General features: G+C 39.3%; 2 protein-coding genes across 2 annotated transcripts in view; both read right to left on the bottom strand.

Annotated features, from left to right (window-relative positions):
- si:dkey-37g12.1 (atrial natriuretic peptide receptor 1) overlaps nt 1-3,647 on the bottom strand; it is a 28,113-nt gene extending 24,466 nt beyond the window's left edge. Inside the window, exons 1-6 of the mRNA XM_053480047.1 lie at nt 3,510-3,647; nt 1,283-1,465; nt 1,030-1,151; nt 850-939; nt 569-714; nt 82-203 (exon numbers count right to left, since the gene is read on the bottom strand). Of these exons, the coding sequence (XP_053336022.1) occupies nt 82-203; nt 569-714; nt 850-939; nt 1,030-1,151; nt 1,283-1,465; nt 3,510-3,516 (670 nt within the window). The 5' untranslated portion in view covers nt 3,517-3,647. The remainder of the gene's footprint in view (nt 1-81; nt 204-568; nt 715-849; nt 940-1,029; nt 1,152-1,282; nt 1,466-3,509) is intronic.
- A 3,631-nt stretch (nt 3,648-7,278) lies between these two features.
- smox (spermine oxidase) lies at nt 7,279-18,018 on the bottom strand. The gene is made up of 7 exons (XM_053480129.1): nt 17,906-18,018; nt 13,541-13,775; nt 13,190-13,416; nt 11,184-11,357; nt 9,399-10,098; nt 8,412-8,572; nt 7,279-7,830 (listed from the first exon to the last, which is right to left on the bottom strand). Exons 2-7 carry the CDS (start codon nt 13,746-13,748, stop codon nt 7,684-7,686), a joined length of 1,617 nt encoding a protein of 538 aa, XP_053336104.1. The 5' UTR covers nt 13,749-13,775; nt 17,906-18,018; the 3' UTR covers nt 7,279-7,683.
- Between the last annotated feature and the right edge of the window lie 3,290 nt (nt 18,019-21,308).

Below are 21,308 nucleotides of genomic sequence, written 5' to 3'. Positions count from 1 at the left end.
GAAACCTAAATTAGCAAACATAAATTTACAATAATTTCTGTAATTTAGTAAATAAAACCACAAAGCTACAGTTTCACTTACTGCGGGACGAGCTAGAGATCTCAGTCAGAACTTTTGACTGCTGGTCAGTGGAATTATGGGTAAGAGGGTCATCAATTTCCAGATATTTCGCTACTGTGATGTTATTTTGCTCCGCTTGGTACCTTTTAGAAAATAAATTTAAAAAAATTCAAAGAAAAGCAAAGTCAGTATGAAAGATATCATGTGAAGCATTAAAAAAGATCACAAGTGTAATATTTGTTTAAATAGGTATATAATTCATAAGTATTTTTTCTTAAACCTCTATATAAAATAATAAAAAATTATTAGTTAATTAAAAAAGTGAAAATTATTACAGTAAATTAATATATAAATCCAGTGAATATTATTAGTTCAGTTTTTTCTGTTTAGCTTAGTATGTAGATTATATCTTAAATTTAATTGAGATTTAATGAATCAGAGCATTATTCATAGCATTCAAGTTTTATTCCAACACTAACTGCGCTGCTTAGCTTAAAGCTTGACTTACCGAATCCCCTCAGCTGGAGTGTTCCACATGAGTTCTCTGTTATAAACGATGCTAATCCGCTGCCATCCGAACTGCTTACAGATCTCCACGAGGAAGGTTCCCAACTTAGTGAAAGGCCCAAAGACTCGTGTCAGGGTTGGGAACGCCTATGCTCAAATTACAAACGATAAAAGAAAACGTATATTATAAAAATAAAAAAAAAACTGTAAAAATTCTAAACATTAACACTAAGAGTTTTTTTTTTGTATAATATTTTTTTTGTTTTTGTGTATAATATTTACCTTTTTATCCAAAAACTGCTGATCTGCACAAACCGGACTGACCATAGCAATGTTCCAGTATGCTGCTAGCTTAGCTGTCACTGCACAAACCTGAACCCAGGCAGAATAAAGGGAACGACTAAAGACCTATTAAGATTAGTGTCAAAAAACTACTTTGTAGTATAGTTAAGCTTCACGTACATTCGAGCAGCAGGGGCCGATGAATGCGCTGTAATTGTGTTTGTGCTGCAAAGCGACGATCCTCCCTGGACCAACCACATCATTACATTCATCGTCCACATAGTGAAAGTCAAGCTGGTGACCTAAAGACCCCAGCCAGTTAACTCTCAGACCATCACAAATGCTTAAATATTTATCAATCATCAGTATAAACAGTTGTAGGAAAGTCCTACTGTTTGTAGACACTGCAGGACTGATTAGCACAAGAGCGGACCTGGCAGGATCTCCGGGCTGTTGTTCACCGCGTCGATGGCGATGAGAGCTGCGGCTCCGATGCGGCCCACGCTGAAAGGTGCAGAGGTGTTGGGCATGGCCAAGAGGAGGGTGAACCTGGTGCTCAGACACAGCGCAGCCATCACCAACACCAGCAGGACCGACAGGACAGCTTTAATGTGATCTGAGGAACAACAGAACAAGGATGGCCTTTACGAAGCCTTGTCTGAAATAAGGTTCAAGGTTCAAGATAACTTTATTCTCACCAGAGAGGGGGAAGATGGGGGCAATGCTAATACTAATAATAGTAATAATAATAATACTTTACAAAAACTTTACATTGAACATAAAAACATAGAAATATATCAATTAATATATAATTGAGAACAAAATCAATTAAGAATTAAATTGTAGAGAATTTAAATCCACAAAATAAAATAAAATGGGTCAATCGGTAGATCGATATGTTGAACTACACTAATATAAACTAAATTAAATATATGTAAATAAAATATAGTTTTTGTCTGTACATTGGTCAGAACTTGCTGACATTTTTTACATTGAAATACATGAAACTAGTTTCTGAATAATTTTCTGTCTGTATGTCTGTCTGTATGTCTTATTTGATTTGACTTAACAAAATTTGACTTAACAGAATTTTATGGAACTTTGCCAGTCCTTAGGTATATGCCTGAGGTTAAATCTGCACCATAAATGAAATCAAAATTTTGAATAGAATTAAATTTATGAGCAGTTTTGTGGCAGATTACGTCACAGCAGCCAGCGCTTTTTTGAAAGAATATTTTGCTTTTTCCTTCGAGATGGCCGTGCCTATACGCATCACTCAACAGAACCAATCAACGCAATAGTTTACCATAAATACACAAAGTATGCAGAAGACACTGAAACTACCGTAATGCACCTATAAGGCTCCCAAATCCTCACGAAACACAAAGGAATGCCAGACACAGCATGGCTTTGTCCAAAAAAGGCAAGTAAACTATTAAAACTGAAACTTCAAAGAGAAATGGACAGATCAATGTATGTTTATTCTTCCTGCAGGAAGTTTAAAACCAGTTTCTCATATGTTTTAATACCGTGGGGTTAATAACAAGTAGTAATGTGAAGCGCCACCATGAGATAAAACACGTGTCAGTAGAGCAAACACATCTGCAGCAGTCTGAGGTGAGGGTGTGTATAATACCTGAACTGAGAGCCCGGTGTTATGCGCTAAAATCAAGATGTTGAGTAAAAGTGATTTTACAGTCATGTGCCGGATTTAATAATGAAACAGTTTAACTATTAAGTTTAAAAATTAAGTTTACAATTTAATAATTAAACACTTTGTCTGACGATGAAAGAAGTACAACTTAGTGTAAAACAGAGGTAAGTTACTCAACCTTACAGATCGTGATTTCTTTGTATTAATAAGTTAGACAGAGAATAATAATAATAATAATAATAATAATAATAATAATATCACTGATTACATTAAAGATCAGCAGATTATTTTAAATGTAATCTTTAAATTCTTTCTACAAACTCTTTAACCATCAACAACGCATACAGTTGCTAGTAAAATAGACACTAAAGCTGATATGCTAATTAAAGTCTTGAGTCTTGGCAGCTGCTTTGAACTCAAAAAAGATTAAAAACAGAAATCGTTTTATTCTTACAACAAATCTCTTTTTGAACAAAATTTTTGTTTTGTTCTTTTACAGCTACACAAACGATGATATGTTGATATGTTTATAACTAATATTTTAATTGCATCCATCATTCAGATTTACACACAGATTTGTAAGGAAGCATGAAGTCAAACTGAATTCAATCAGTGTGTGTGTGTGTTTGTGTGTGTGGTTTGTGATTAGCCTATTATATTAGCAAGCTTGATTATTAAATTCACATGGGGATAATCTTATTGTACCCCTCTAGTCACTGCCACCACCCCACCCCTTTTCTCAGCCTCCGTCCCACCATTTACACTGCCTGATCTCTATAGCCTAAATAAATAGAATATTGCTATTATATATATATATATATATATATATATATATATATATATATATATATATATATATATATAGAGAGAGAGAGAGAGAGAGAGAGAACATTAATTTATACAAGGATTTTTTTCTCAGATACATACAAAGGATAAATACCGAATTTTATATCCAGTATGGAATGAGTCCGTAATCCTCAAAAGCAAAGCAAATTTGTTTACTTACTGTTCATGCCCTGAGGGAAGACAAGAAAACAGTAGATGGCAGAAGAAAAAAAAGTAATTTCTATGAATATTTACATCCAGCAAAAAAACGAGATGAGAATCCTAAGCGACTGCGAGCTCTAGTCAGACCCGAGTTGCATCACAGTGTTTGACGTTGCCCTTCTTAGCAACCAGGACGTCCAGGAAAACAAGTGATGCAGTCCATGGGAACTCGCAAGACATAGAGAAAACACTTGTTTGTGTTTACCCTGACGATATCACTTCCTGTTTTCACACGAGAGCTCATGGACTTCAATTATCTCAGTTTCATTATTGAATTAATCTGTCGTTGCATCCACTCCGAGCGGCACTCCTCCTCCCTGAAACGCATTCGGCATGTTTATATGGAGATGCTGTATTTAGCATGATTTATTGTTTGGTTTTGTATTTTTATTTAGTTAAAGTTTAGTAGACGGCAAGGTCGCCTTGCACCTCCAGGGTCGGGTCAGATTCCCGGCCAGGCTCGATTCCCGTCTGTGTGTGCATGGAGTTTGCATGTTCTCCCCGTGCTTGGTTGGTTTCCTCTGGGTACTCTGGTTTCCTCCTACAGTCCAAAGACATATAGGTTAAGTTAATTGTTCTCAAATTGTCCATCGTGTGTAAATAAGTGTATGAGTATGTAAGTGAGTGTAGAAGATTAGTGAGTGAGTGAGTAAGTGAAGTTTAGTAGTTGTGTGTCTCTCATATGTTAAAAGGCCTCACTATTATTGCTAACACTGTTAAAATTAATTTTAATAAAAGAAAACACTCACTCACTTATCTTCTATACCACTTTATCCTGGGCCCATGGACATGGTGCCAATCCATCGCAAAGCACACACACATACACACACTCACACACTCATTCACACACTACGGGCAATTTGTTAACGGCAATTAGCCTAACATGTCTTCGGACTGTGGGAGGAAACTGGAGTACCCAGAGGAAACCCAGAAGAAAACACTATGATCTGAAATATATAATATGGCAGAAAAGCCATATTATATTTTCTTATGTATTTAAAGTCCCAGAATGCAATGCAGCAATAGGACACTGAGTTACGGACTTACATGGTAAGGTGAACGCTGAATTGCATTTTTATCTTTAGCTGGAGATAAAACCAAGGAAGAAATCCAACTGCACTGTAATCAATAAACACAACAGCATTGTGGGTAATAAATAAACCTGCTATAGAAATGTGTTAATAAAACACTTTCCCAAGTTCTTTAAACTCACTTATAAATGACACTGTTCATCATCATATCTTAAAAAGCCACTGATCAACAAAAACAATGGATTTGCATTTTAAAGGGACAATTTTCAAAAATCTTCTGCTCATGTACACAAAGCCAAACCAACACTAGAACGTTTACGAGGGCTTCACTGTCCTGTATTTCATGAGCTTTCAGCAGTAACATCATCAGCATTTGATACTACACAATGCTTATATGACGTAAAATATAAGTCAAAGCATAAAGAGTAACAAAATTTAATATACATTTTTGTTATAATTAATTAAACATGTTTTTTATATGTTCCCGCCCATGCTTGGTGGGTTTCCTTTAGATACTCTGGTTTTCTCCTACAGTACAAAGTTTGCAGATTAGTGTATAAATTAGTTGGTACAGTATGTGTGTGCCAAGCGATAAATTGTCACCCTGCCCTGGGTGTACCCCGCCTTGTGCCCTAAGTCTCTAAGCCCCCGCAACCCTGTATACAAGATAAAGTGGTATAGACGGTGAGTAAGTGAATATAATATACTTGTAGGATTATTGAAGTCAAGACAAAAGAATTATATTTACTGCTGTTCCTTTGAAATGTCAAAAAAATATATATTGATATTTTAAATTCAAAACTTTCTTTGTCTGAATTTAAAAAATACTTTTCAATATAATAGGTGTAGCGTGCAAAATGAATGTAACTTTTCTAATTTGCCCAATGCCAAATTTTGAGAATGTTTTTTTTTTTACTTTTTCTTTAAATTTGGTCATTTCAAGCCCATAAGGTACTGAAGTACAGTGGAACCGTTGATTGTGTGGAAGCGTGCTTGTATATCAAAACACTTATATATCAAAGTGAATTTCCCCCATAAGAAATAATGAAAACTCACAACCTGAAAATATTTATATAAAAATAATTTTGGTTGGTTGATAGATTGATTGGTTGGTGTTTGATTGGTTGGTTGGTTGATTGATTGATTGATTGATTGCTATAGAAAAATTATCTGGCTGTGCTGAGCGCTGGCTAATTTAGACTGAGATGTTGGAGAAGTAAAGTGGCATTGCGATAAATGACAGACAGGAAGTCCATCCAAAATAAACAAGCATTCTGGACCAAAGCACAGGTTTAACTGCCCATGTCATGTCTTAAACTTTCTTTTTTAATCATGTTCTACATATTTTCGTACTGGTAATTAATAATAATAATGAATCATTATAAAGTCATCGCTAGTCAGATATTATTGTGTAATTACAGTGTGTTTCTTGACTGAATCCAGAAATAAAAATGTAACAAAAAAAAATCATATTTTCCAGAGGCTATAAATGGACACTGTTTAAGTTATAAATCGGGCACTGGCGGATCGTGGGAACGTGCACTGATGTCTGTCTGTATCCAGGCCGGCGATCTGGAAGACTCTACTTGATTTTGTCAACTCAGACAGTGACAGTGGAACATTTGTTCTGGCAAAAGCATGCTGTGTTTACACGAAAGGTCAGATTCAGGAGTGCTGTTGGAGAGGTTTATCTGTATCTGAGTAGTGTTTCACTGTACATACAGCATGAGAAATAAGCACAAGGTCAACATTTGATACACAAACAGTAAAAACAAGCGCTTTATCATCAGCACACAAACAGTCTGTGACACCAGGGCTGATCTGCTCTTATAGAAAAAAAAAAAAACACGGCACAGTGGATTAGTGGTTAGCCTGTTGCCTTGCGCCTTCAGGGTCCGGGTTCGATTCCTGGCCAGGTTTGATTCCCACCTCTGTGTGCTTGGAGTTTGCATGTTCTCCAAAGAGAACAAAGACATGGAGATTAGACTAATTGGCATTCCCCCAAAATTGCCTGAAGTGTGTGAATGACTGTGTGTGTGTGTGTGTGTGTGTGTGTGTGTGTGTCCGTGTGTGTTCTGTGATGTATTGGCACCCCATCCAGTGTGTCCTCATTCCCTAAGTCTTCTGGGATAGGCTCCAGGCCCCCCATGACCATGTATACAGGATAAAGTGGTAAAGAAGATAAGTGAGTGAGAATGAGTGAGTGAATTTATTTGTAAATTATATACAGCATGTTTGCGTCTAATGGAAAATGCTGCAGTTCCCCCATGATCCTACAGGTGGTGCTTTAAACTGTTCACACCATTTCTTGCAAAATTTTAATTCTTAAGAAGAAAATGCATAAAGGAAGGCATTTATATGCCGAGGTTCAGCTGCATTAACTGCTGAGCAAGTAAAATGTGCTTAAAAAATAATAGATCTTATTTTAAAATTTTTAAATATCTAAAAAATATATTTTTGGTTGTTTTTTCAAGTTAAAATATTAAAAGTACTTGGTCAGCACATTTCGTGATGGCTTAGGTAATTAAACTCTCATTAATACTACTAAGCCGCACTGTTTTTGTTGTAATTTCCCTCTCCAGCCACCAGAAGGCGCTGTCCATCAATGGAGCCATGTGGAGCTGAGATTAAGTTTGTTATAAACAAAAAGCTAATAATAATAATAATAATAATGATAGTAATAATAATAAATGGTCATTTGTTTGTGTCACATGAATATACACTTTATTCTTTGTCACTGTGGTTCGTTTTAAAGGACACCATTAAATACAGAAGGCACTTTACAAAAAGTTAAATTACAGACGTGTTATAAACATATAACTTAATGATTAAAAAAATAAAACAAGCAAACAAACAAACAAAAAATCAGAAAAAAATAAGAACCGAAGGCTGTCGGTGACCTCGACAGCCGCGTACAGTACGTCTCAGTAATATCTAAATATCTGTAAATCTAAGTACAGTATAAACAAGTTATTAGTATAATGCCCCTACTGTTTGTTTATTTATTTATTTATTCATAATACATGTTTAGTCATTTAGAATAAAGAAATCATTCAAACATAGATGATTTGTGTCACGAGTTAGTGGTTTGATTCGTTTCTTTCAGGCTTTTGTGGTTTCTGCATTGAGGACGTCGTGGTAGAGCTCGAGGAGACGGTTCGCCTCTCTCTGACCAGACAGCAAAGCACCATGGGTAGTGGAATAGTATTTCCTGTGTGTGGCCTCGCCAGCAAACAGCACCTGCAACGGCTGTTACAAAAAAAAACAACAACACAGGGTTAATGCTAACTCAAGCAGGATATCGTACGCGAGTCGGACTTGTGGCCGCGGTACTGTCAATCAGAACGCGGCAACTAACATTCGTACATCGTATTAACTTCAATTAGATGTTCCAATAAAGAGATTCTCCTCTGTAACGTTAGTCTGTCGACGGCTCTTGTTGGGATTGGGCACTGGGTGGGAATCGAACCCAAACCACTCAACATAGCAACCTACCACTGAGCCACCCTATTTCAGGGGGTGGAGCTATTATACTTGCGATGTTCGGACCTACCCGAGCCCAATTATTCCTGAGTGATGGTGCAATAACTTAAAACTTTTTATGTTTTTTTAGATACAGACGCTCAGCTTTGTGTTAGCTCCGAAGCTTGCGGTTGCTGTGGTAACACTGCAATAGCTTTCAGCTGTCCTCAGTCCCTCAAGTCAGTTTTTCTTAACTTGAACAGAAGATGTTTTAAAGCAACTTTCAGGATTCTTTCAAGCAACAGAATCATTTCTTAGCATTTTTCTATGCGGAGGCACGGTATAAGAGAGGTCTTCCCGTGACTCACCGGAGCCTTGGAGCTCTTCGTGTAGGGCAGGGGTTCGGTTAGTCTCTCGACGTCTCCCCCGCTGGATCCCACGCGGGTGAACGAGTATGAGCCCCTGATGTAGGGGTTACTGCCCCATGACGAGCGCAGGATCCGCCGTGGCTTTGGAATGTTCTGGTTCCCTGCGAGGAGCAACAAAGAAAGAGTTCACACAAAACTGTTTATTTTTATCAGCTGATCATGCTAAAGGCTTCACCAAACGAGAGAGAGAGAGTTAAGTTATGTAAAGGTTGCTATGGCGATCTGGTGGGAAGGCGCTTCGGTTTGACCAGGTGCCAGGACAGGAGCGAGGAAAGAACCACATCCCTCAGGAACGGACAGAAGGGGGATCTCAAAACAGTGTCACATGGGGTGTGTGTGTGGGGGTATCTCTGCATTGGCGAGGTATTTACTTTAAACAAACAATTACTTGATTTTCAAGTCTGAGAAAGACTGTCTGCTTTGAAAGTCACCTGACGACTGCCTCAATGCGGTTGACAGAAGGCGTCAATTAAAGCAAATCCACGCCTATACGGGGCGTCTCTGAACATCGAGTCCCGACAGCTAGACTATTTGTGCTAGTAAACACAGCAGCTTGTGAAGCTGATTACGTAATGCACACACACTCACACTTACCCAGGTAAACAGGACCACTGGAGTAGTGCTGAATGAACTCGCTATTCTCTGGTGACTCACCAGGAAGAAATGGTGTGTAATGATAAACACAGCATGACCAGAGCAAACTGGGTGGAAATGCTCTGCGATGAGTCAGGATGGGTTTTCAGGATAATGAGTAATCGTGGGCAATTGCACCCTGTGACCTGTCCACATCCTGTTAGACCCTGAAGACGTGTATCCGGGTAAGACGGGCCTCATTTGCAACTTCTAGTTAATTTTACGCCTTTACTTTAAACTTGAACGTCCAATAACAGAATTGCTGAATCAAAGCCCCGTCCCTTCCCCTATTACCTGTGAACTTGCGGAGCAGCTCGGTGCACATCTCCGCCACAGTTTCGTCATCGCAGCGCTCCATTAGCAGCGCCTCGTCTCCGCAGATCCATCCGCTCAGCATGTGGCCGTAGCGCTCGGGCGGGTAAAGCACGTCGAAGCTGCAGATTTTCCGATACCAGAGCTCTTCCGGGTAAGCCAGGCTCTCCAGGTGTGCCTCGTCCTCCCAAACGAACTGGATGCTGTTGCACTCAGGGCTCCAGAAGGGCTCCGAGAACTCCAGGAAGATCTTATCCGTGGTGCTGATGCCCAGCTTCTGGATGGACAGGGCCTTGTCCAGGGGCAGGCTCGGAGAGAAGAGCGTCTCGTGGGATTTCTTCAAGACGCCCAGCGAGGCCGTGACGATCACGTGGTCGGCGAGGAAACACTCGCCGTCCTCGCACTCCACGCGCACCGGAGCCAGCCCGGGTCGCTGATCTTGGTTGTGGTCGGCTCGGTCGGCGTCGCCCTCGGCGTCCTGAGCGCTGTAGTTCCAGTGGATGCGGCGGACGGGTTTCCCGATGTGCAGCACGCGGCTCGGAATGTCCTGAGCCAGCAGCTCCACCACTTTGATGAAGCCGCCGGGGATGACGTGGTGAGCGCCGGGGATCTCCGTCCACTCTCCGAACTCACTCAGGGACACTTCGTCCATGCTGGCGGAGCTGCTCTCACAGCTTTCCACCTGAAACCACAACAACACGTTAACACTGTTTCCATAGTAACAGCTCCTTGTACGGCAGATGCTTGATTAATAATGACCAGGTCAAAAAAATTAAAAATAGCAAAGTAAGGAATGCTTATGTAACACTTATGGAAGGAGGTGTTAGAGTTAAAACTTTATATGAAGGGCGTTCGAGCCAAAGCGGGACTTTTGATTTTGCAAAATGACAGAACTCCATTATTCCTCTATATAATAGCCGGCTACACTAATACACTTATCCCAGTGTTTCAGTAGTGCTTAGACACCATCAGGGCAGAAACGCAGAAGCTATTCATCACAAGTCCTGGTTTGACTTGAACGCCCTTCAGCGTTTTTGTAACATTAGTGAGAATTTGTACAGTGAACCATGATGATGTTAATAAAAGCTGGGGTATGTTGTATAATATTATTGCCACATGGACAGATTTGGACTGCGACTCGTGAAGCTGGACTTGGTTCAGCTCCACATGGACGAATGTGATGTCATAAGAGTACAGATTGCTCTCTTGTGGCTTTGTGTGTGTGTGTGTGTGTGTATGTAAAATAACTGGTGTAGTCATTTCCCTTTTCTGTTCCCTTATTTATAATTCCACTTCGCTGTAAACCTGTAAGGACACAATGCGCTGTGAGGACACAAGAGGACACAGGGGTGAGAAATGTTTAGGGTGAGGTGTGCTGTTACTGAGACCGAGAACAAAGTCATTTTAATGGCTCTAAAGACAGACAGATAGATAGACAGTCAAAAAGACAGATAGATAGAGAAGGTGTGTGTGTGTGTAAGAGAGAGAGCGAGAGAGAGAGTGTGTCCTAAGCATAACTCCCGACAGAAGGTCATAGTATTTTTTCTGCACATGTAGACATGCCTTATCCAGTCTAAACCAGTTCAGGCAACATTATGCATTCATAGTGAGAAGGAAATAGGCAGGTCAGAGGTTCGCTTCTAATTGGCTGTGTTAGTCAATGACTGCTATAGTTTAAGGGAGGCTGTGTGGATGAGTGATCAGTGAGTGATTAGTGAGTGATCAGGTGAGAGAGGGACAGAAAGAGGACGTCTGTCTTCACGCCACCTTGAGGTACTGCTGCAGCATGGACAGCTTCAGCTTCTTGGTGTTGTCAGCGTCGTCGGGGTCCATCGTGATCTTTTTGCGAAGCAGGTCACGCGTGAAGATCCCCACGCTGTTCTTCGTCTCGGCGCCCACTGGCTTCCCATTCTGGAAAAACTCCTGAGTCAGCTCGTAGACCTGAAAGAGAGAGAGAGAGATAAAAAATAATAAATTATAAAACATGCCAGGGAACAAAGATAAAAATAAAGACAAACGGTAAGAAAGACAGGTTAGCAAAAAAGATTATAGCATGATGGATGAGTATGGTGGAAGTATAAAAGGAAGAAAGTGGCAATGGTAAAAAAAAATTATTTAGAGTGGCAGGGAGAGAAGATGAAGACAACCTCGAAGATGAGGATAAGCAATGAGAAACAAAAAAAGGTAAACATGAAGGATGGTGTAGAGAGCAAACAGAGAAAGAATGAAAGAAAGGAAGAAGTAATTTAAAAAAAAAAGAAAGAAAGAAAGGGAAAAGAACAGAGAAAGAAAGCGAGAGAGAGAGAGCAAAGAAACAAAAAGCCAAAGGGCAAAAAAAGAAAGAACAGAAAGAGAGAGAGCAAGATAAGATAACGGTTGTAAAATCATCGAGATTCAGTCTGAATCACACGCGTCCTTGGGGTCGCTAGCTGCGCGGATGGAATGCATTAACTCACGGGGGTTTGTCTAAGCAGAACTTTCCTGCAAGCAAAAGTTGCTGAATTTAAATTAACGCCTAAGCCGAGACACACGCCAGAAAGAGAGGGGGAACTGAAAGATGAGATACTGTACAGGTCAGGAGAGGTTAGTGCCTCAGACAGTGAACTTTACTCATTAGCGCTGATAACGCTCTTCTGAAGCCGGCAGGAAAGCGCTTCTCGCGTAAGTCCGGAGACTGACTAAGAAATCTGCTGAGTAAAGGAGCGACCCGTCCCACACCACACTCAGGACTCGCTAAAGCTTGTAACACTGATCTCTGAAGCTGATTACACACAACTCACAAGCAACATTTGTCAAACAAAAACACCTGGGTTGGCAGCACAGTGTGTATCTCCACACACGCCTTAAAGCGAGCAGCAACTTCCTGTGGTTGTGTACTCTATGTCTATCGCTCTCTCACACACACACCAAGAGTACCGTCATGTTGCAACCTGCCATCGTAGATTGGCTGAATATTTATTTTACCAACACATTGTTCACCGTAGACGACCTGCCAAAACACACCAACACAGGGTTTCCCTAGAATTCCTCAATTTGACTCTTTTTTCTACACCATAACTTGGACTCCATGGCCTGGTACTCTCAACTTAATTTTGACTTCTAGAAGTCAGAACGCTGAACTTGGACTTTGGGCGCCATGTAGCAGGACCTTGGACTCGATGGCTCAGGATTCTGACTCCAGTCACACTTTACAGCTTGAGACTCTTTACTTAGATCAGACCCTTGACAACCTGCAGCCTGGAGTTTCTGACTCGAGTCAAATTCTACAACACTGGACTCTAGACTTGAGTCAGACTTTGCAGCTTTTGAGTCTTTTCGAATCGAGTCAGACTCTGTACTTGGGCCTTACCTCAAGTCAGACTCTACCCCTTTGTATTCTTCACTCGAGTCAGATTCTACAACATTAGATGCGACTTGAGTCAGACTCTGCAGTTTGGGCTTCAACACTACACTCTTTCCTCCCACAGTACAAAGACATGCAGATTAGGCTAATTGGTGTTCCCAAATTGCCCGTAGTGTGTGAATGACTGTGTATTTGTGTGTCCTGCGGTGGGCTGGCACCCTGTCCAGGTAGTACCCTACCTTGTGCCCTAAGTCTCCTGGGAAGGGCAGGATAAAGCGGTATAGATGATGAGTGAGGATTTCTTATAGCCAGCAAAAGCTTCAGTGGACTACATGGGGCGATGAACTGCATGGGACTATAAATAGAACAACACAAAAATATGACTACTCGTCTATGGAAGTTGAAAAAACTAACCACTGAGCCCTCGTACCTCGTTGTACAAGTCACTGAACTCCTCCACCAGATCCTTGGGGATACGCGTGCCACTGTTGGTCTGGTAGTGGGCCACACCATTCTTGGCATACAGGCTGATGCGGCCCACGCTGCGCTCGTCCTCCGTGGTGTGCTCCAGAAGCCCATTATCCTCAGCCATGTGGTAGATGGGGTTCCCGTTAGCGCCATGGATCCAGGTGGCTCCTAGTTCCAAAGTAGCTTTACCTGCGCAAGTGAAAAATCAAATAAAAAGGGTTACACAAAAGACAGTGTCGTATGACTTTCTCTGGGTAACACTGAGGATTTTTTAAAAGCAAGCTGTATATGAAGTGTCAATATAACGCCTCACCGAATTGAACACTTTGCACTCGGCCTCCGATGCAGTCCAAGGCCTCTAGCACCGTGACATTGGTGAAGCCGTTTTCCAAGAGGGTTTGCGTGGCTGCCAGGCCGGCCAAGCCCGCACCGATAACTACTATTCGCGGTTGGTGATGCCTGCGTAAGCCGCTACGGAGAGGATCATCTGTGCTGTCTGAAGATATTTCACAACTTTGCATGCCGTCCAAGCTCCTCTTCGAAATGACCTGCAGGGTGGAAGGGTAGCATAATGCTTCAGAATTTTTATTCTTTTAGTTGAAAGCATGGGAGTCAAAAAGAGCAAAAGCAGAGGCGAACTTTAAAACATTTCCACTATGCCCAAGACGTCTGAGTAATTTAGCAAATGTGGAGATGCTCAAGTGATGTCCTGCTGACTTTCTTATTTAGAAGACTGCAAGACCCTGTTTATTCAAGTGAAAAGCTCTTCATGTATAAACACAGAGCCCTGAATGAAGCAAGGGGCACCTGACAGAAGGCAGGCAGAGGAACGGGGATGTCGGAAGCCGATAAAAGAGCAGAGCTTCTAATTGTGTTATTGCAGGGACCGCTCTGAAGGGTGCTATTACGTGATAGACTAAACAGAGCTCTGGGAATAAACTTCCCTTTCATTAGAAGTCTGTGTAAGTTAAACCTTTCCTTTAAACATTGCGGACGGGGTGATGCATGGACCTAAAGTCACTCCATTAAGGCACACAGACCCCTGAGACAACTCTGGGAACATGTCGTTACAGGACGAAATAAGCCAGCAGGCAGTCAAGAGTGGTATAAAGGCCTGGGGGACTAAAGCAGCACCGACTCCAGAGCCAGCACAGAAATCGAGGTATAATCACAGGCTGAACATTAAAGGAATTTCATGTTTATATGCTTCCAAATGTTCTTGAAATAAACTTAAAGCTGATCTGTTATTGAAGAACAGCTTTTTTTGTTACGAGAAAAACAGCTGCACATGGGAATTGGCGTAAGGGTCAACCTGGTTGAAAAAGAAACGGGTATTTTTCCTCTGCAAGGCATTCTGTTACAGGGAATGACTTACAAAACAAATGAATCCCAGCAGCACTTGAAAAGCCGTGTCAGCGAGCTAACCTTACCAATGAGAACCAGATGTGACAAAGAGGGAACCTATGCACGACATCCGGGTCGCGTGCAGTTCCTGTGCAGACGCTGCGCACGGCAAATAGTCTGAGTGAACCTGAACTGTTTAGAGACCGCTGAGGATGTGGTTTATAGTTCAGCGATACAGAACCGTGGGTTAGGGTATTTCGCATTGTGCAGACGGAGAAGACCAAAAAAATAAAATGACAGCAATAAAAAGAACAACGTTAGGCAAATGATGAAACCTCGCTTGCTGTCGCACTTCCTGCACGTACTGTACTGGCGTTATGAAACCGTAGCACGGGACTCGAAGCTGACTGAATCACAATCACAGACGGCAGATTCAGTGTTCAGCATTTGTCTATTTATTCAAGCAGTAAAGTACATGAGAACAAGATCTTTTATGTATTTATTTTTTTGCATGCATGCATGGATTCTAAAACGTCATCTGATAATTTATAACGTCATCAAATGTAAACAGGAGAAAAAACAAAAATCTATCAAATCCGTCACCTTAATATTGAATAATTTCATCCTCCTTGTAACATCTATGACAGGTCCAATTTCGCAAATGAGCAGACGGAGACTGAGTCGTATAAAAGTGTTGTCTAGACACACAACGACGTTCATGTTTATACATCAGCAAGTTTGTGAAAACAAGTAGATATAAGATATGAGGAAAAAAAATCGGTCTGGAGTTGGAGTCTAAAAACAAGTCCTTTTTTATTTATATACTGTATGTCTGCATTCGAGGTGGTAAAAATGTTGCAGTTCCGCTATAATCCTACAGGTGGCGTGCTCAAAATTATTCACACATTGACAATCAGGACATCATGCCAAGTGATACGAGCAAATAAAACAAAATCTGGAAAAATAATTATATCAAATCACGATATTTATAAGCTTGTGATACTTGTGTGGAATCGGCATTGAAGGGTCGCAATAATATCGTATCGGGAGGTCCCTGGTGATTCCCATCCCTAGTATCCTTTTTAGCCATAATATGTAACTCATCCTACTTACATCCATGTAAACCAAACATGACTCGACAAGGACATACTTCTGAAACTAGTGCACTAAATCAGATGATCTGGAGTCAGCACTTCATCGCGCGGTCTTTATCTCAAGTCCAGCATGGGCAAACACTAATCCTGTGCGCTGATGTCAGCACGGTATTCCTGTAACTAGAAAACAACGACGACGCATGCCTCTGTTCATGGATAGAGATTAAAAAGGCAGCTGGTCGACAGAGGGAGGAGCGCACGTGTGACGAGGGCTTCATCACGACCTAGAAACGCCAACCTACATCCTACATAGTTTATCTTTCCAGGGGCTATCTCTCATGGACTTTCTACCTCACTCCTAGGCACTTCCAAGAAAAGCTTGCTTGACTATGAAAAATAATGCCCATTTCTTCGATTGTTTTAAGTCCCTGGTCCATCAAGTTTTTCTATTTTGATTGGTTAGGTGTTGATTAATTTTTCGGTGTTGTTCCTATAGCAACAGCTCATTCCTAGAAACTTCCATGGGACTTCGCAAGGACAATTAATAATCAAGCCCCAACTTACAATTATAGATACTGTTAATTTTTCTACAGGAAGATGTCCGGTTAAAATTATAATATTCTCTCTTACGGTACAAATGGTTAAAGGGTAAACATAACTTTAAAAAATTAATCATGTATGCTAAGTGTTAACTAGCTAACGACGGACAAAAAAAGCAATAAAGGTAGCACTCTGCTGTGAGCTTTTGCATCCAGACAAAGTGACAACAGAAAAACATGGCGCAAAACATCTGCTTTACCTCAGATATGTTTGTAAAAAAGTAACAAAAAACTGAAAACCAATCTTTATCATTGTGTTGTGATGTTATCTTTCCTTTTCTTTCTTTTCCATTTTTTAGTACGGGTAATCACACTGTAATTGTAGTTAAATGAACTTATTCTCCTGATAAACCAAATCTTGACATAGCTGACCAGCTTTTACCACTTGTGTAAAAAAATATTCTGATTTTTGTGACAATTCTAAAAAAAACCTTGCAATTAATTTGCCCCTATTATAGAGGATGCTGTTCTGCCTCTTAATCTGTGAATAGTTTAGAGTGCACCACCTGTAAGGTCATAAAGGAACTGCAGCATTACCCCATCTCAAACCTATATAAATACAATTTTTAACTGTAAAAAAAAAGAATTTTTAGAGTCAGTGTAATGATAGATGTTCTGCAACATAAAATAATCGACATACGTAACTGAATAGATATCTGCATGTAATAAGGACAGATTCACTGATATGTTTATACTATCATGATCCCCAGGTGGAGTTTCGATTTCTGTGTCACAATTTTAAAAACATTCTGATTCAATATTACATTCTAAACAAAATTATAGCTGCTACAAAATTAAACATATAAAAAAATGTTGAAATGCAACAATAGAGAAAAAATATGAGAAAAAATATTTGAACATTTGATTTATGATGCAATTTGGTTTCATATGTAAAACAAAATGTTGTTATTAATAGGGAAAAATCCGGTGTGTATTCTAAGCTGTACTCAAGACCGTATTCCGAGGTTGAGATGTTGAAACGACGTCCCAGTTGAAAGTGAGATTGGAGTAGCAAAGGTTTACAGATAAAGTAAGGGGGGAAACGTGATCTGACACTGCTCTCAGGTATTTTTTTTTTCATTCTCTTTTAGACTCAGAAAGCTTTTCTTTGTCCTCTTTTTGTCTTTTGAAAGAAAGCTGAAAAAGCTGGAGTTAAAAAATCAGCAGTGCCACGTAAGAGCTCCTTTAACACACACACACACACTCACATACAGTACACACTCTCTCTCTCTCTCTCACACACACACACACACACACACAGATTGTCAGATCAGATTGAACCTGGTGCCTTGGACAGAACCATGATGATCATGATGATGATGAAGATTATTATCATTATTATTATTGTTATTATTATTATTATTATTATTATTACACAAGATTACACAGGACAAATCTGTCATTACTTCATAAATAAAAATGTAACAATCCGAAATATTTTTTTTTTTTAAAGAACTGAAAAAAAAGGTAAGATCAGAAGAGAGGCAGGAGGAAGTCAGGGTTACAATGTATCAGGAGATCAAAGCAGGCAGTAACAGTTACTCCGAGCCTCAGCCTCTGATCTGCTTTTTTCTTTCTTTTCCCCCCCACATATTAATAATCTACACAGATCCTAATCTTAAACTGTAAAATTCTGCTTACCTGCTCTCCTGGTCTGGTGTGTGTGTGTGTGTGTGAGTGTGTGTCAGACGCAGAGCTCTTCTTTTGTGTATATTCCTCTCTCTCCCGCAGACTCGGGTGTTTATGTGCGGGAGAACCAGCCGCGGCCAGTTCTGACTCCTCCTCCGCTTCCTCTTCCACCCGCCCCTGAAGCACACAAACCACGCCCCCTCGCTTTTCAACTGGCTGAGGCAGCCAGACTCCTGCGCCGTGATTGGCTATTGATAATGAGCGGCTCCCTGGACCAATCACAGAGCAGAAGAAGGCGGGACGTTGATGATTAATATTCATGTAATTCTTTATTATTTATTAAGAGGAAGCTTTTGCCCTCTTTTTGACAAATAATCTCGTTAACAACATAACAAACTTAAACTATTTAACCAGACTTTTCTGTCAATATTTGTTTAAAATATATAAAGGTACTATAATGTAATAAAATAAAATGTAAAAGACTGACATAGTGCTATATAGTATATACAGCATATATTATATACTGTATGTCTGTATGCAACAATTAACCCTTCTCTGTACAGAAAACCAGACTCATATTTAATAATCAATAGCACTACATTTGTATTTATACAATTTTCTTATTACTTACAAGAAAACTTGTATAAATATTTTAATACTAAGCCTATTGATATACTTTTTATATCTAAATAGATTTGTAGATATGAGATAACATTGATAATGATAATGTATGATGTGTTTATATTATATTCCAGAACCTCGGATTGAGAGTAACACAGTTTGCGAGTGTTCCGCAAGACGAGCAAAATTTTTTAAATAAAATATTGACTTGGAAAACGAACAAGTCTTGGTTTAAGAGTACAGAGTATCATGTATCACGCATGCGCTTCTTGTTTTGACGTTTTTTCTCTCTCTTGTGCTGCAGAATTGTGGGTAATCGTCTCCCCTGCTGGGTCTTAGTGCGCGTCTCTCACTGGTATAATCTGTGCACACGTTTACTATAACACTCTGACCACGTGTGTGTGTGTAAAACATATTTTATTTTGTGTCTGTATGTGTGTGTACAGTGCGCGTGTAAAGCAAAAGCAAGTCTCATTAAAGAGGTTAAAGATCCATTTTTTCTCTTTCTGTATCAGCCTGGCTTTTGTGACACACAGACCCCTCCTACTTTCGTCTTCACAAACACACAGAAACACACACACACACACACACACACACACACTCTTTCTCTCTGCTCTACACAGAAATGCTGCTCTGTTGTGATTCTTTTCAAAGGTAAAGTGCAGGTTAATTAGTTTTATTTTTACTTTACAGCAGTGATTCCGTTAGTGTGTCGCTCAATCGAGTGTTATAAGAGAAATTTCTTGTTTATTTTTCTGATAAAACAGTGTTTCCATTGTGTGCGCGCGTGTGCGTGTGAAAAGAGTGGAGGAAGGGTAACTATGTAAAATGAGAAGGGGGAGAGGAGAGCTTACTTTAGATTCACACACACCTGCGCGCACAAACGGAAACACTTATCTGTCAGGATTTATTTTTACTTTTTTTAAAGGTAAATTTATTTTATTTTTACTTATTATTTTGTGTTAATTATTTTTATGTATTTATTTTTTGGGGCTGTGGAACGAATAATTTGAGTTTCCATTATTTCAATTTCATTTAGTGTTTTGGAATACAAGTCTGCTTCCGGAACAAATTATGCTCGTAATCCAAGGCTCCACTATATATATATATATACATATATATACACTACCGCTCAAAAGTTTGGGGTCACTTTCTAACTTTATGATCTATGTTTCTGATTTTTACTTCTTTTTACCTTGTAAAGGAATGCTGAAGGCGTCCAAAAAATGCATTAATCTCCTTTGAACATTTACTGTAATAGTGAGATGAGTCTGCTACTTCTGCTCTGTAAAGACTTCATAACGCCTCTAATCTGAGGTGCTGTTAATTGGTCATTTTTCAGGCTGATAACTCTAAATGAACTTCTCCTCTGCGAGAAAAATATAAATATATATATTATAAATATTTCAATACTTAGAATATTGCTATACTTTTTATATCTAAATACATTTGTAGGTATAAGAGAACATTCATAATGATAATGTATAATGTGTAATAATATTATAAAAATAATATAATAACCTTGTTAATATTATCTTAATGTAATATGCAACATACCATTTTTCTTTTCCTGACATGTGTTTACATTTGTAATAATTGTATATATATATATATATATATATATATATATATATATATATATATATATATATATATGAGCTTTGTATCAATTATTGACTTTGTTTTATTAATTAAATGCTTTTTATAGAAATATTTTTTTTTCTATTTTTAAGACATCCTTGCTCTACAGCAGTTATTAGGCACATACACTAAGACTTTTAAGCAGTACTGTATATTGTATACTGTATATACTGTATTGTATGTTTCCATGCACTTAACCTCCTGTTCATATTGTTTTTGGAGAACCTTTTATTTGTGTTTAGTTAAGATGATCAGACCTTAGCGGACTGTAAAAACAACAGGCTCTGGTAAAAGTGTGCCTTCTGAGGAAGTGTAAAGTCTGTAGTAAAAATAAATCTGTCATGTTGAGTAACACTCGCTGGCGTGAGGATCAGCGTGTACTTTAACAGAGAGGAACATGAAACTTGAAGATAAAAACAGAATTATCTCAACGTTTACGTGAATAAGCTCTATCTTCAAGTGCAAACATTCTACGTTGTTGTGTGTTGTGTGAACAGCAGTGTGCACCTTAACTAATCGAAGAGCATTTTATTATACTGGTCATCACAATATACAGATATAAAAAGAATGATAAATGTAGCTCAATAAATAGGAATATAAATGATGTTTGAAAACGATGGTTTATAGCAGGAAAGGTTTTTTTTTTTTGGAGGAAAACAAAAGAGTTCACAGAAATCTGAACTTTATTTTGTCCACCGCTGACGTCTCGGTGCCAGACACCACCACAGAGGTCTTAATTCAAGATAAAATCAGCAGCTGCTGATGCAAACAATGAGCGAGTGAAGACAACCGGATTTCAGTAAGGACAGACGAGCGATCAGTGAGACGGGAGTTACTCAAGAAGGAGACGAAACACGGGAAGATGCAGAACTTCAAGGATAAAAAAATACAAATAAAGTAAAGCACAAACTTTAGAGTACACTCTGGCCTGTTCTGAAATGAAGGGTGCGGTATGAGGTTCTGTCCTGTCCAGGAAAAGGTTACTCATGCTCACTAAGTGTTTTTACTAAACAAAACAGACTGATTTTATTTGACACAAGATGATTGTGTCACGTAAAAGACATCCTGTCATGATAAAAAGATGTAAGTGCAGGATAATTAATTAATTAATAATAATTGTAGCTCTGATTAATGTTTCATTACATAAGTGCAA

Source organism: Clarias gariepinus, chromosome 20 (assembly GCF_024256425.1).
Source record: "Clarias gariepinus isolate MV-2021 ecotype Netherlands chromosome 20, CGAR_prim_01v2, whole genome shotgun sequence".
NCBI lineage: Eukaryota > Metazoa > Chordata > Actinopteri > Siluriformes > Clariidae > Clarias > Clarias gariepinus.
The sequence above is the reverse complement of the archived record's forward strand: the minus strand, read 5'-3'. Positions and strand labels throughout refer to the sequence as shown.